Below are 15,685 nucleotides of genomic sequence, written 5' to 3'. Positions count from 1 at the left end.
TGTCTAGTCTTTGGCTAAAAGGTGGACTTCAGGAGTGGCTTCAGTTCTGAGTTAGCAGGGTGTCTGGGGGCCATAGTCTCAGGTTCCTCCAGTCTCTGTCAGAGCAGTAAGTCTGGTCTTTTTTTGTGAATTTGAATTTTGTTCTACATTTTTCTCCTGCTCTGTCCAAGACTCTGTATTGTGATCCCTGTCAGAGCAGTCAGTGGTGGTAGCCAGGCATCATCTAGTTCTTCTGGGCTTAGGGTGGTGGAGGCTGTGGTTCATGTGGTCCATTAGTCCTTTGGACTAATATTTTCCTTGTATCTTTGGTATTCTTCATTCTCCTTTACTCCTCATTGGATGGGGGCAATAGATGTATCTTAGATGGCCTCTCAGGCTTTTTAAGACCCCAGACACTACTCACTAAGTAGGATGTAAATAATTTTCTTGATGGACTGTGTTATGCCAATTGGCCTAGATGTCCCCTGAGACCATGGTCCCCTTAGCCCCAGTAACTTGGTGCCTCAAGGTGTTCGGATATGTCTAGGAAATGCCTATGACTTTTCCGTGGTCAACTTGTGCTGACTTCCCTTATATTGTCTACTGTCTAGTTAGTGACTTCCCCTTCCCACCCCTCCCCTCATCAAGGATTGTTTTTTTTTCCTGTGTATAAGCCTTTTTATGAGTTTTTATAATAGTGGTATCATACAATATTTGTCCTTTTATTTCACTCAGTATAATGCCTTCCAGATTCATCCATGTTGTGAGATGTTTTGTGGATTCATCATTGTTCTTTATTATTGCATAGTATTCCATTGTATGTACCATAATTTGTTTATTCATTTATCTGTTGTTGAGTACTTAGGTTATTTCCATCTTTTTGCTACTGTGGATAATGCTGCAGTGAACATGGGTGTGCATGTCTTTTCGTGTGACAGCTCTTACTTTTCTAGGACATATTCCTAGGAGTGAATGAAATTGCTGCAACATATGGTACTTCTATTTCTAGCTTTTTAAGGAGGTGCCGTATCATTTTCCAAAGTGGTTGTACCATTTTATATTCCCACCATCAGTGTATAAGTGTTCCAGTCTCCTGGCAACCTCTCCAAAATTTGTTATTTTTTTGTTTATTTTTTTTTGGATGAGTACCAGTAATGTCTGGGTGAAATGGTATCTCATTGTGGTTTTGATTTGCGTTTCTCTAATGGCTAATGATGTTGTTCAAAGTGATTGTATGATTTTGCTTTCCCACCAGCAATGAATGAAATTTCTTGTTGCTCCATACCCTCACAAACAACTGGTGTTGTCAGTTTTTTGGATTTTAGCCATCCTAATAGGTATGTAGTGGTATCTCATCGTTGTTTTAATTTGCAATTCCCTAATGTCAGAACAGGGCCAGGGGCCACCTGTAGAAAAGACCATCAGTTACTCATATGCAAGTTCAAGTTGAAACTGAAGAAAATTAGAACAAGTCCGCAAAAGCCAAAGTATAACCTCGAGTGTATCCCACCTGAATTTAGAGACCATCTCAAGAACAGATTTGATGCCCTGAACACTGTATGACCAAAGACCAGAGATGACTTGTAGAATGACATTAAGGCCATCATACATGAAGAAAGCAAGAAGTCATTTAAAAAGACATAAGAGAGAGAAAAGACCAAAACAGATGTCAGAAAAGACTCTGAAACTTGCTCTTAAATGTTGAGTAGCTAAAGCAAAAGAAAGAAATGATGAAGTAAAAGAGCTGAACAGAAGATTTCAAAAGGCAGCTCAAGAAGACAAAGTAAAGTGTTATAATGACATGTGCAAAGACCTGGAGTTAAAAAAGCCAAAGGGAAGAACATGCTGGCATTTCTCAAGCTGAAAGGACTGAAGAAAAAAATCAAGCCTCAAGCTGCAATATAGAAGAATTCTATGGGAAAAATATTAAATGATGCAAGAAGCATCAAAAGAAGATGGAAGGAATACACAGAGTCACTATACCAAAAAGAATTGGTCAACATTCAGCCAATTCAGGAGGTAGCATATGATCAGGAATCAATGGTACTGAAGGAAGAGGTTCAAGCTGCACTGAAGGCATTGACGAAAAACAAGGCTTCAGGAATTGGTGTAATACCAATTAAAATATTTCAACAAACAGATGCAGCACTGGAAGTGCTCACTTGTCTATGCCAAGCAATTTGAAAGACAGCTACCTGGCCAAGCCACTAGAAGAGAGCCATATTTATGCCTATTCCAAATAAACATCACAATGACAAATGATGGTGAGCATCTTTCATGTGCTTATTTGCCACCTATATATCTTCTTTGGTGAGGTGTCTGTTCAGATCTTTTGCCCATTTTTAAATTGGGTTGTTTATTTTCTTATTTTTGAGTTGTAGTTCTTTGTATATTTTAGGTACAAATCTTTTATCAGGTATATGTTTTGCAGATATTTTCTCCAGTTTATTATGCCTCGTCTTCTCGTAATAGTGTCTTTGGTGGGGCGGAAGTTTTTAATTTTAGTAAAGTCTAACTTAACAGTTTTTTCTTTCATAGATCATGCTTTTAGTATTATATCTAAAGAGTTAGCATCAAACCCGAGGTCAAGGAGATTTTTCTCATTTGCTTTCTTCCAGTTTTTCACTTAAGCCTTTCAGGGTCCAGTTATTTTCTCCTTTGAATTTTTTATTGATACTATGAGTTTTCGGTAATGAAGACATGCTGATCAAAAGACCAATTCAGAAATTTTGCTATGAGTTATGTATTTTGATCTCATTATCTGGGAGGGATCATATCTGTTCCAGTGGCCCCTGCACTATGTAAATCTTGCCCATATGAGTCAATGATATAATCAGCTTTTTAAATTTTATTTCTTGAAAATTTGCAAAACATAAAGTAAAACCTGAAGGCACCTGGCAATGACTGCACATAAATATTATTCTAGCCCCCTTCTTTTTAGCCTTTGTTATTATTTTTAATGAAATTCTCAGAACATTGTACAATACATCCTTCCTTATTGCATAAGTAGTACTTACAGCTCAAATAAAGCCATGGGGTTTTTTTTTTTTTTTTTAATCTCAGGAAAATTACCACTACAATGCTTTCTTCATTACTGCAAAAGCAGTGCTTAGAGGACAAAATAAATCCAACTAAGGGAATTTGAACCTCAGGAAAATTACCACTAATATGTATTCTTCATTATAACAAAAGCAGTACTAACAGCTAAAAAGCAGAAACACCTTTGCTGGAATACTGCAGAATTGCTCACAGTGGTGCATTTCACCTGCTACACATGGAAGCGATGATTGGGCCCTAAGCTTGAATGCAGGGTAAAAATAACTTACAGAGATTCCAATATCTTGAAAAGTACCACTGCAATACATTGTTCCTTGTTGCAAAGGCATTATTTACTATTCAGAAGCTACAAAAGAAGGGAGCCAGTAACATCTGGAAACAATAATATAAAGGAGAAAATGGCCACTATGAGTGAATGAAGACTGGCAATAGCTTATTCTCAAGATAAGTACATTCTCATGAGAACATTAGTAATTGGGAAACGTAGTGAAGAGGCCTATCTCACGGAAATAAAGGCAAACCTTTCAAAAGTTTAGAAAATTCTCACATGTGAGAGGCATCACCTAAGGCAATGCTATACACCTACACAAAAAATTGAGGCTCCCGCTCAGGATTTTTGACTTTCATGTATTTCAAAAGGCTCCTACCTTGAGGCTAAACACGTTAAAATTGGGCTACCCCCTTTCCAAAGAACTCCAGAGGCAAAAAGAAGTAGGTGAGATACCATATGTTCCTCGGATCTTGAAAGGGGTTTAGCCTATGATCTATTTTGAGTTAATATTTGTGAAAAGTGTAAGGTCTGTGTTTGTTTACTCTTTAGCACATGGATGTCCAATTTTTCCAACATTATTTATTGAAAAGACTATCCTTCCTCCTTGCCTTTGTACTTTGTCAGAAATCTTTTGATTACATTTCTGTGGGGCCTCAACAACTTCTTAATCCCATGGTTTCTGTTCATTGTACCCCTCTCAGCACAATGTGCTCATCCCTCCCACACATGGCCCAGCTCCAGAGAAGAATGTTGGGCAAGGAGGAAGGTCATCACCAGCCTGCTTCCTCTTAGCTTCTAATTCTCTGGGCTACCTCTTTTCCTATTTACATTAATGAGCCAATATATGTATTTTTTCTATCTCTAAGACATCTTTAAATCTCTGAAATGATAGAAACTTTTCTTCATTTAGCATCAGTGAGTTCTCTTTGCGTGGTAATAATTCCTTGTGTTTCTATAATAATTCATTATAAATTGGACACTTTTTACTATTAAAAAAGGATCCATTATGACAACAGATCATCTGAAATTTTTTTTAAAATGTGACTTTTTCCCTGCTGTTTCTGGTTTTCTGAAATGTATGTTCGTAGAACAGTGGCATCATATGAACTGGGAGCTAAACAGCAGGGTATTGTCTGGGTGATTCTCAGAATCCACTTTCTTTGATGTTAGGGCCAGCAATTCCCTTACCTCCTTGCAGTAGTTAAAAAATCTCAGACTGCTTTGTTATCTAATGCCTCACTGGCAGGGAAAAATAAGGATCTGAATGAAGAACAGCCGTCTTTTGGACCGACGGTTGCCTTGCTCCTGCGACCCAGGGTTTAACCCCAGGCTTGGTTGTGTGTTGCCAACACACGTATACATTAACTTTTCATTTATGGGTTGAGGCAATGAACCAAGAAATAAAAGATACTGAGGAAAATTGTAGGATTCTGGTAAACAGCAACCTGTTTCTTTGCAACTGGTCTCATGAGTCTCCTTCCTCTCCAGGTCTGACCGAGACTGCGATCTTCAGCTGTGAGGCTCACAATGATAAAGGGCTGACCGTGTCCAAGGGTGTGCAGATCAACATCAAAGGTAGGCAGTAAGGCCAGGGCCCCTCAGGTGTGTTCTGAGAACTGGTAGGTGGCACACAGCCCAACATGAGCTCCATAGTCAGCTGCCTGGGTTTGAGTTGGATGGCCTGTGTGACCTTGGACAAGTCACTTAATCTCTCTGGCTTCAGTGTCCCTCTCAATAAGTAAAAAAAAAAAAAAACTCTATAAAGTAGGGCTAATTACCCAACATACCTATTGTTGAGGGTTCAATGAGATAATGCCTGGCACATAAGTCTTTGATTTAAACCTTAGCTAGTTTAGTTCTGCTTAGCCCAAGAAGAAAACGGCTAAAATACTTACTCTTGATCATCTTAGCTCCTATTTTTACTTTTTCCTCTTCATCCTAAGCTAGTCCTCGTTACGCCTTGGAGAGGTCCTGAGGTTGGGGGTGGCTTGGGGGCATTGAAACAGAGAAAGAGCTCTGTGCTTCCCAGGGCAGCCAGCACTGAGCTAAGTCTCTGCCGACTGCTTACTGTGAGGGAGAGTGGTGCAGAGAACAAGTCAGAATTCAGTCTTCTGCCTGGGCCCACTGCTCCTGACCCTCTTTCTCCCAACCTCCCTCTCCCTCATGTTCCTCTAAGCTGAGATTTCACTACAGCTGAGCTTGTTTCACAGTGAATTATAATGACTAAGATTCAGAGACATTCCTGGACTAAGGGAGACATTCTAATCTAAACCATCAACTTTGTCCTCCTTCTGTGTGATCAAAGGTATTTAAACCTGAAACTTGAAAGGAAGTATAAAAGTAAATACTATATCTCTTTTCAAGTCATCCTCCTTACCATCTCATAGAGGAGTTAAACAAATTTTATGTTTTAGTATTTGCTCTGAATTTAGACGTCGAAAAGTAAATACTGTGTTCATATTCCTTTCAGTCTTATCGTTGGAGAAACGGTGCGAAGAAAAAACAGGAAGTGTTCGATAATGAGCTAAATGCTGGGCATCATACAGAAGGGAACTGAAAATTAGGAAATAAGTTAGAAAAGGCGCTGATGTTTAATTTTAGCAAATCAACTGGATGAGGGCTACTAAAGGGCATTTCCTAAAAGTTCACTGGAATACAAACATGTGCAAACTAAAAGTTATTACTGGAGGAACTGTATAACTTCCTTCCTTCATTACGAATCCTATTATTACAATTTTCAAAGGAAATGTTGGGAATTTCAGGAATTCTTGTGTGGGAGTAAGTATATAAAGACATTTTCATAAAGTATAAGCCATTTTAAAATTTAGAAATCCATAAAATGAGAAGTATTTCTTTAATTTTATGCTTCTTACAGAACCCTAGCTATTTTAGTAAATCCTGTTTCCAGAACTGATGTTTTTTGGTTTTCACTTATTTTAAAATTTATGGTAAAGCAATCAAAACATCCTTCTAATCTGTTATTACTATGACATATGTGATTAAATTATAATCTGGAAAAGGCAGATATTTTAGGATAGTTCTACAAATAATCTATTTAGGGAAGTGATTAAAACAAAATGCCAATTCTTCCCCACTCAGTCAGTTGCATATCTTTAGTTTAGGAGTTTAGGACCTCCCCTTTTAACTCTTGCTCATCCCATTATCACCTCCATCATCACCACACCTATCATTGGCCTCTACATGTGTTATCTCATTTAAATCCAGACCAAAGCCCCGTGGAGCAGTTACTATCTCCATTTATAGAAGAGGGAACTAAGGCTTATTATATTTATAGAAGAGGAAACTGAGAGAGCCTGTAAGTATGTCTGGAGCCATACAACTGGCTAGGTGGTAGACCAGACTCCCCAGTCCCCACTAATGCTCAGGCGAGTCTGCTTACTGTCCCAAGCAACTAACTGGCGCCCAGTGTCCTGTTGAAGGACACAGCTCTAGGGTTAAGCACACTTGAGCTTAAGTCCTGATTCTACTGCTTACAGGCTCTGTGACCTTTGGCAAGTTTTTAACTTCTGTGATCTTCAGTTTCCTCATCTGTGAATGAGGATCGTAAGAATACCTCTCGGATAGGGTATCAAGTGTTTGAAGGGTATGAAGTCCATAAAGTGTCTTGACAAATAGTAGCAAAATAGTAAGTAAAATGTTGTTATTGTCAGGTGGCATCAAGTCTGCTCTGACTCATAGCGACTTACGTAACACAGAACGAAACATATCGACGTTAACGTAAAACAGAACAAAACACTGCCCAGTCCTGCGCCATCCTCCTGATCATTGTTGTGCTACAGTCTGTCCTTGCAGCCACTGTATCCATCCATCTCCTTGAGGGTCTTCCTCTTTTTTGTTGACCCTCTGCTTTACCAAGCATGATGTCCTTCTCCAATGACTGCGCCCTCCTGATAACATGTCCAAAGTATGTGAGGTGAAGTCTCGCCATCCTTGCTTCTAAGGAGCATTCTGGCTGTATTTCTTTCAAGGCAGATTTGTTCATTCTTTTGGCAGTCCATGGTATATTCAGTATTCTTCGCCAACACCATAGTTCAAAGGCATCAATTCTTCTTCAATCTTCCTTATTCATTGTCCAGCTTTCAAATGCATATGAGGCAATTGAAAACACCATGGCTTGGGTCAGGTGCATCTTAGTTCTTAAAGTGACCTCCACACAAAATGTTAGCCATCATTACTTTTTATTGTGAGTGTAATTATTAACAATTAAAAATTAAATTTAGCCCAAAGAAATAAAATCTCCAAATTTCAGATCGTTCTTAAAAACTAACCGAAGTAGCTATCCAGGTCCCGCATATGGTTCAGGTCAACACACACCGATTATTGTCAAACCCCACCTCCCACCATCATTCAAGCAGCTGCAGTTGTGCATTTGGTTCTTCTGGTTGACCTGACTCTCACCTGTTTTCCTCAATCTGAAAAGCTTTCCTCCATCAAGACACCACCTCTCCCCAACACACACACACACACACACACTCTCTCTCTCCTGTGGCATCCCATTATTCTTAGGATAGGGTGCTCTCATCCTTAGTTAATGTGGGTCTTTTCCACTCAACGAGGGTGGGGCTATGACTCTTAATACCTTCAAAAGCACCTGCACACAGCAGGGCTAGCGAACATGAGCTCATTAAAGGAAATGAATGTTTCCATATATTTTTCCAGCTAAAAGTTTGCTTAACTTTGTCAGTGACAGGACAGCGGGTCTTCATTCCATTTTCCTGGCCCAGGCAGGATCATTCTATCACTAGAAGTCTTATCTGTGCACTAACATGATTACTCCTCCAGCATAGGGTGAATTCTCTTTAAAACTTATCTAGTTTCTGGAGTCCCTGGGTGGCGCAGTTAACATGGCTGCTTCTAACCGACATATTGGCAGTTGAAGTCCACCCAGAAGCACCTCAAAAGAAAGAACTGGCAATCTACTTCTGAAAAATCTGCCACTGAAAACCCTATGGAACAAATTCTACTCTGAGACACATGGGGTCACCATGAATGGGAATCTACTCGATGGCAACTGGTTTGGTTTGTTTTTTGGTTATCTAGTTTCTAGTTTCTTCCTCTTGAGAACCTAGAAAAAGATTTGGTATTAATGTGCTAATTTACTAGTTGTGGCCTCCTGTGGTTGTAATTGTGCTTCTGTACTGTGTGTTTTTTACTTAGTAATCCCCTCCCCACCGACTGCAGTCCATGTCCATAACAGTACTGCACACAGCATCCTGATCTCCTGGGTCCCAGGTTTTGATGGATACTCTCCCTTCCAGAACTGCAGCATTCAGGTAAACTTCTAACATGAAGTGGGAAGTAGTTTGGTGCTCTGTGGATTTACCTTTTTTTTTTTTTTTTTTCTTGATGAAAGGGCTTGGGATGTCTGTTGCTCTCCAGGGGGCAAATGTGAGCCTTCTGGGAGGGCCTCTGCAGGGTGCTCTATGGATGGGCACTGAGGGCATTTGTCCACCTCTGTTAGAGTCCCTTGACCTCTCTACCCTGCTCAGAGCTCACCATGCCTGGGCCTATTTCATGGTGATCTGCCCCAGAATCCTGCCTCCTTCCTGTGCATGATATCCAGGGCCCAACCAGAAGAGAAACATGTTTTTAAGGGAGAATATCATGAGACCAGGGAGAATTAATTCTTTTTATTTTTTTGTTTTGCGCTTTAGGTGAAAGTTTACAGCTCAAGTTAATTTCTCACACAAAAATTTATATACATATTGTTATGTGACAGTAGTTGCAGTCCCTGTAATGTGACAGCACACTTCCCCTTTCTACCAGTTTGGGGTTTAAGTCTAAGGTTCATAGATGATCTCAGGTGATAGTATGGGTCATTGAAACCTCTGAGGCTCCAGAAAGTCTGGATTTCACAAGAATTAAAAATTCTGTCCACACAGCTAAGTGCTTGACTGCTAACCGAAACGTTGATGGTTCAAACTCACCCAGCAGCTCTTTGGGAGGACCTGACAATCTGCTTCTGTAAAGATTACAGCCAAGAAAACCCTATGGGGCAGTTCAGCTCTGCCACATGGGGTTGCTATGAGTTGAAATCAACTTGACAGCATCGACCAATAACAACAAATTAGGACTAGCTTGTGGACCAGGAGTTTGGGAACCCAAGCACTCCCTAGGCTGGCTCCTCCTGGTCTGGTGGCTATGAAGGACTGGCAGGTACAATATGGGTGATCTGTACTGTTAGCTGTGGCACCTTAGCCAGTGGCCCCTGAGGAAACGTGGGGATTTTGGGCATTGTAGGATCATCAGCCACGTTTAACCACTACCTGACATTGGTATAAAATAGAAATATATGTTAGACGTCCTAAAGTGACGCCTCGCCGTGATGTAGACCCTGCTTTGAAAGTTCATTACTTAAAAGTGGAAACAACAGTAATAACATTACCATTTATTGACTGCCCACAATGGGCCAGGGACTTTGCAAATATTATCTTAAAGTCCACACTAGCACTGTAAGCTCACAGTGAGAATGACGAAACCAGAATTTAAGCCCTGGAAATTCTGGTACCAAAACAGTGCTTGTACCTCTCTGCTCTGTGGTATCTCAGAAGAGACATTGTGTGTGTTAGCAGGTAAGGGAACATGTGTAGATTGTCCACTGAAAACATGAATGTATTCTACCTTCCACTTTATCATACAATGGGGTTGAGAATTTTTCTTAGTTTCATAAATGTCTGGTCTTACTGTTAAAAACATCTTAACCTGACACAGTCCAGTGATGCCACCTCAGCTTAGAGAAGTGGCTTCCAAATAATTTTATGTGTTAACAACCCATGTTTGTAATACCAGATGGAATTAGCTTCTCTGCTCCTAATGCCTCCCACCCGTGACCTACAGCTGTTGTTTCTCTGATGAATAAAAACATGCATTATTCACAAATAGCCTGCCACGCCCGTACTTGTTTAACTGTTCCTCAATTTTATTTGTAAACCTCCCAATTATTGTTAAGTGTTAGGGATTCTTATATTTGGCTGTCTACAAATTCCTCATCAGGGATAGCTTTCTTTTTAACAGAGTTTCTAAAAATATTGCTATGGATTGAATTGTGTCCCCCTAAAATGTGTGTCAACTTGGCTAGGCCATGATTCCCAGTTTTAAGTGGTTGTCCTCTATTCTGTGATCTGATGTGATTATTTCATGTGTTGTAAATCCTAACCTCCATGATGTTAATGAGGCAAGATTAAAGGAAGTTATGTTAATAAAGCAGGACACAATCTACAGGATTAGGTTGTATCTTGAGTCAATCTCTTTTGAGATATAAAAGAGAGAAGTGACTTCAGTACCACCAAGCAAGAGGAGCCAGGAACGGAGGGTGTCCTTTGGACCTGGGGGTCCCTATGCTGAGAAGCTCCTAGACCAGGGAAAGATTGAAGATGAGGACCTTACCCCAGAGCCAACAGAGAGAAAGCCTTCCCCTGGAGCTGGAGCCCTGAATTTGGACTTCTAGTCTCCTAGACTGTGAGAGAATAAATTTCTGTTTGTTAAAGCCGTCCACTTGTGGTATTTCTTTTTTTCTTGTTAAAGTATTTAATGTTTATTCTTTCCTACAATATTATAGTAGTTAAAAAGTGAAAACTTTAAAAGTAGATATATTAAAAGTCACATTATTTTAAATTTATAAATAAAAAATTAAAATTATAAAAATAAAAAATTCTTGTTTTATTCCAAAGCCACCATTTCTTACAATTTTACTTCCCTGGCTTTGTGGTTGTCATTAGTTGCCATTGAGTCAGTTTCTACTCAGAGCAGCCCCAAGTGTGCAGAGTAGAACTGCTCCATGGGGTTTTCAAGGCTGCCGCCTTTCAGAAGCAGATCTCCACTACTGTCTTCCCAGGAGCTTATGAGTGGATTTGAACCACCAACTTTTTGGCTAGTAGTTGACTGCTTAACTGTCTGCACTACCCAGGGTCTCCTGGGAAGCTAATTCATCAATAATAATTTATAAATATATTTCTTAGCTAATCTCATTTTCAAATGACAGTATTGCCATGTTTGACATCTTCTCATGACACAGTGTTGTTGTTGTTGTTAGGTGCTGTCAAGTTGGTTCCGACTCATAGCGAACCTATGCACAAGAGAACGAAACACTGCCTGGTCCTTTGCCATCCTTACAATCGTTGTTATGCTTGAGCTCATCATTGCAGACACTGTGTCAATCCACCTCGTTGAGGGTCTTCCTCTTTTACGCTGACCCTGTACTTTGCCAAGCATGGTGTCCTTCTCCAGGGACTGATCCCTCCTGACGACATGTCCAAACTGTGTAAGATACAGTCTTGCCATCCTTGCTTCTAAGGAGCATTCTGGTTGTACTTCTTCCAAAATAGATTTGTTCATTCTTTGGCAGTCCATGATACATTCTTCACCAACATGTGGTATTTCTGATACAGCAGCACTAGATAACTAGGAAAGAATTTGGTACCGGGAAGGGGTGCTGCTGTAACAGATGTCTACAATGTGGAAGCGGTTTTGGAACTGAGTAATGGGTAGAGGCTGGCCAAGAGTTTTAAAGTGCCTATAGTAAAACCCTAGATGGCCTTGAAGAGACCGTTGGTGGAATTATGGACATTAAAGACAATTTTGCTGAGGGCTTAGAAGGAAGCAAGGAGAGCTGTAACACCAGAGATGGTGCAAATAGCAAGAAGCAACAGCTGCAAAATTACAGCAGCAGAATCAGGAGACTGGTGCAAGATGGTGTGGGAGCCTACCCAGGGAGCTAGAGAGCTGAGTGCCCTTGGGCAAGAGGCTTCCTGGAGGAGTGGAGTGCCTCCAGGTATTTAGTGGTAGAGCCAAAGAGCTTCGGAACACTTGCCCAAACAGGGCAGATGCTAGGCTGGCCCAGAGGCCAAGAAATCGGGAAGTAGAAGCTAAAGAAACAATGAGCACAGGGTAGGGCCACAATTTCTTGAGTCTCAAAGTGTGGAACCACAGCTTGCTAAGTCTCAAAGGATGGGCCACAGCCTCCTAGGTTTCAAAGTGTCAGATCTTTACCAACTCGGTTCTACAGTGTGAGGCTGCCTTTCTTGAGTACCAGTGGGATGGGGTTGAATCCACTGCCCAAAGATGAGGGGACGGAGCTGCCATGCCCAAGAGGCAGAAGAACCCATCCTGCAGGGGCCGAGGAGTAGGGTCGCCACTCAGAGTAGGAGAATGGGGCTGCCGAAATCCAAGGAAGCAGAGTTGCCATCCCAGTGGACCTGCAAGGTGGAACTGAAGCCTAGGGCCAAGGGGCCAACACCCAGAGTCTAGAGGGCAGAGAACAGAGGATTGCCTAAATGGTCTCAGAGAACAGAGGATTATTTTCAAGCAAGGCAAGCTAGTATAATGTGTTCTGCTGACTTGCTTGATGCCTATTATCCATTCTTTTCCTCCTGTTTCTCTCATTTGTAATGAAAATGTCTACCTTCTGCTTGTTCTATCATTGTACTTTGGAAGCAGATAACTGGTATTCTAGATTTCATAGATGAAGAGGAATTTTGCCCCAGGATAGAATTTGGACTTGGAGTTGATTTAAGACTTTTGGGTTGATATGATAGGGTGAAGGTGTTTCACATGTGGCAAGAACATGAATATTTAGGGGCCAAAGGGTGAAATGTTATGGATTAAATTGTGTTCCCCAAAAATATGTGTCAACTTGGCTAGGCCATGATTCCCATTATTGTGTGGTTTTCCAACATTTTGTGATCTGACGTGAGTATCCTATGTATTGTAAATCCTAACCTCTATGCTGTTAATGAGGCATGATTAGAAGCAGTTATCTTAATGAGGCAGGACACAATCTACATAATTAGGTTGTTTCTTGAGTCAGTTTCTTTTGAGACATAAAAGAGAGACGTGAACAGAGAAGAAGAGGGACCTCATTACCACCAAGAAAGAAAAGACAGGAGCAGAGCACACGCTTTGGACCCAGGGTCTCTGTGCTGAGAAGCTCCTAGATCAGGGGAAGATTGATGATAAAGGCCTTCCTCCAGATCTAGCAGAGAGAGAAAGTCTTCCTGTAGAGCTGGTACCCTAAATTCTGACTTCTAGCCTCCTAAACTGTGAGAGAATAAGCTCCTGTTTGTTAAAGCCATCTACTTGTGATATTTCTGTTATAGCAACACTAGATGCCTAAAATAGATACATTTCACATATCATAACATTCACCCATTTAAAGTGTATAGTGTTTTTTTGTTTTTTATTTTAGTGTATTCATGGACTGGTGTAAACACCACTGTTATGGATTGAATTATGTCCCCCAGAAATATTTGTTGTAAATCCTAACTTTGGTGTCTGTGGTTATAGTTATAATCCCATTTGGGAATGGGTTTCTGTCATGAATTAAATTGTGTCCCCCAAAATGTGTATATCAATTTGGCTAGGCCGTGATTCCCAGTCATCTGATGTGATTTTCCTATGTGTTGTAAATCCTACCTCTATGATATCAATGAGGTGGGATAGGTGGCAGTTAAGTTAATGAGACAGGATTCAATCTATAAGATTGAATTGTGTCTTGAGTCAATTTCTTTTGCGATATAAAAGAGAGAAGCGAGCAGAGAAATGGGGGGACCTCATACCACCAAGAAAGCAGTGCCAAGAGCAGAATGTGTCCTCTGGACCTGGAATTCCTACATGGAGAAGCTCCTAGTCCCAGAGGGAGATTGATGAAAAGGACTTTCCTCCGGAGCCAACAGAGAGAGAAAGCCTTCCCCTGGAGCTAACACCCTGAATTAGGACTTCTAGCTTACTAGACTGAGATAGTAAATTTCTTTTTGTTAAAGCCATCCACTTGTGGTATTCCTATTATAGCAGCACTAATAACTAAGACAGTGTCTTTGTTATGTTAATAAACAGAAGTAGTGTAGAGTATATCTTTGGTCAATCTCTTTTGAGACATAAAGAAGATTAAATGCAGGCTAGCAAGCAGAGGTGGGCAAAGAGATGGTAAACCAGCCACATGAAGGTCACCAGGGAGCAGTAGCTCAAAGAGATATGGACCTTCCTCCAGAGCCAGCAAAGAGAGAAAGCCTTCCCCTGGAGCCAGCACCCTGGATTTGGACTTCTAACCTCCTAAACTGTGAGAAAATTAATTTCTGTTTTTTGAAGCCACCCACTGTGATATTTTTGATACAGCAGCACTAGATAAGTAAGGCAGAATTTGGTACTGGAAGAGTAGGGTGCTGCTCTAACAGATACCTAAAATGTGGAAGCAGTTTTGGAATTGGGTAACAGGTAGCTGGAAGAATTTTAAGGTGCATAATAGTAGAAGCCCAGATTGCCTTGAAGCAAATGTTGGTAGAGTTCTGGACATCAGAGGCGATTCTGGTAGGGGCTCAGAAGGAAGTGAGGAGAGCTATAGAGAAAGTCTTGATCATCTTAAAGAATACTTATGGCCTCAGCCACAGAATGTTGCTAGAAGTGTGGACATTAAATATGCTTATGGCGAGGCTTTGAAAGGAAATGATGAATATGTGATTACACAGTGGAGAAAGGGTGATGCTTTTTATACAGTGGCAAAGAACTTGTCTGAGTTATGTTCAAATGTTTGGTGGAGGGTAGAAGTTGTAAGTGATGATCTTGGATATCTGGCTGATGAGATTTCTAAGCAAGATCTTAATGGGGCCACATGATTTCTCCTTGCCACTTGTAGTAAAATGCAAGAGGAAAGAGATGGACTTAAAAATGAACTGTGCAAAATGAAAACAGAGCTTACAGATTTGGAAAATTTGTGCAAACTAAGGACACACATCCTAGGATGGTTACACAATCTTTTGTTAAAGAGATTAAGCATATGACTGATGGATCTAACCAACTACCATAGCAGAAAAACCATCAGTTTAGACTGATGGGAACAGAGAAAGTATGAAAGGAAAGAATGCTGTCTGCCTCTTGGAATTCTACAGGCAGGAAACAGGCTAAAGGAGCTACATCTGTTGTCCTCCAAGAAAAGAAAAGGACCAACCCTGGAGCAGCGCAGGAAGTAGGGTCTTCTCAGCTTCAAAGAGCGGGGCCATGGTCTCCTGGATCTCAATTGGTGGGGCCACAGCCGCCTAGGTTTCAAAGAGTCGGACCTTTGCCACCTTGGTTCTAGAGTGTTGGGTTGCCATTAAGGTGTGCCAGGGGGATAGGGCCACTGCCACCCAAAGCTGAGCAGGCAGGACAGCCATGTGCACAGCACAGAAGATTGGTTCCTGCCTGGGTTGAGGGGACAGGGTCGCCACTCAGATGGACTAGGAGAATGGGGCTGCCCTAAGCTGAGGGAGCAGAGTTGCCATCCCTGTGGGCCTGTAAGGTAGACCTGAAGCCCAGTGCTGAGTTACGTCCACTCAGAATCCAGAGAACATGGCCAACACCCAGAGTCTGGAGGGCAAGACCATTGCG

The 15,685-nt window shown here is 41.1% G+C and overlaps 1 protein-coding gene across 2 annotated transcripts in view; it reads left to right on the top strand.

Moving 5' to 3' along the window:
* Window positions 1-15,685, top strand: part of MERTK (MER proto-oncogene, tyrosine kinase) — a 157,084-nt gene that overhangs the window by 51,239 nt on the left and 90,160 nt on the right. For both annotated transcript variants that reach the window (XR_010317984.1, XM_023557033.2), the window contains exons 5-6: window positions 4,796-4,882; window positions 8,486-8,601. Coding sequence is in view for 1 of the 2 variants with exons in the window: in XM_023557033.2 (XP_023412801.1) it covers window positions 4,796-4,882; window positions 8,486-8,601 (203 nt within the window). In the remaining variant the exon portion in view is untranslated. The remainder of the gene's footprint in view (window positions 1-4,795; window positions 4,883-8,485; window positions 8,602-15,685) is intronic.

Source organism: Loxodonta africana, chromosome 15 (genome assembly GCF_030014295.1).
Source record: "Loxodonta africana isolate mLoxAfr1 chromosome 15, mLoxAfr1.hap2, whole genome shotgun sequence".
In the NCBI taxonomy this organism is placed as follows: domain Eukaryota; kingdom Metazoa; phylum Chordata; class Mammalia; order Proboscidea; family Elephantidae; genus Loxodonta; species Loxodonta africana.
Note: the sequence above shows the minus strand (reverse complement) of the source record. Positions and strands in the feature narration are given on the sequence as shown.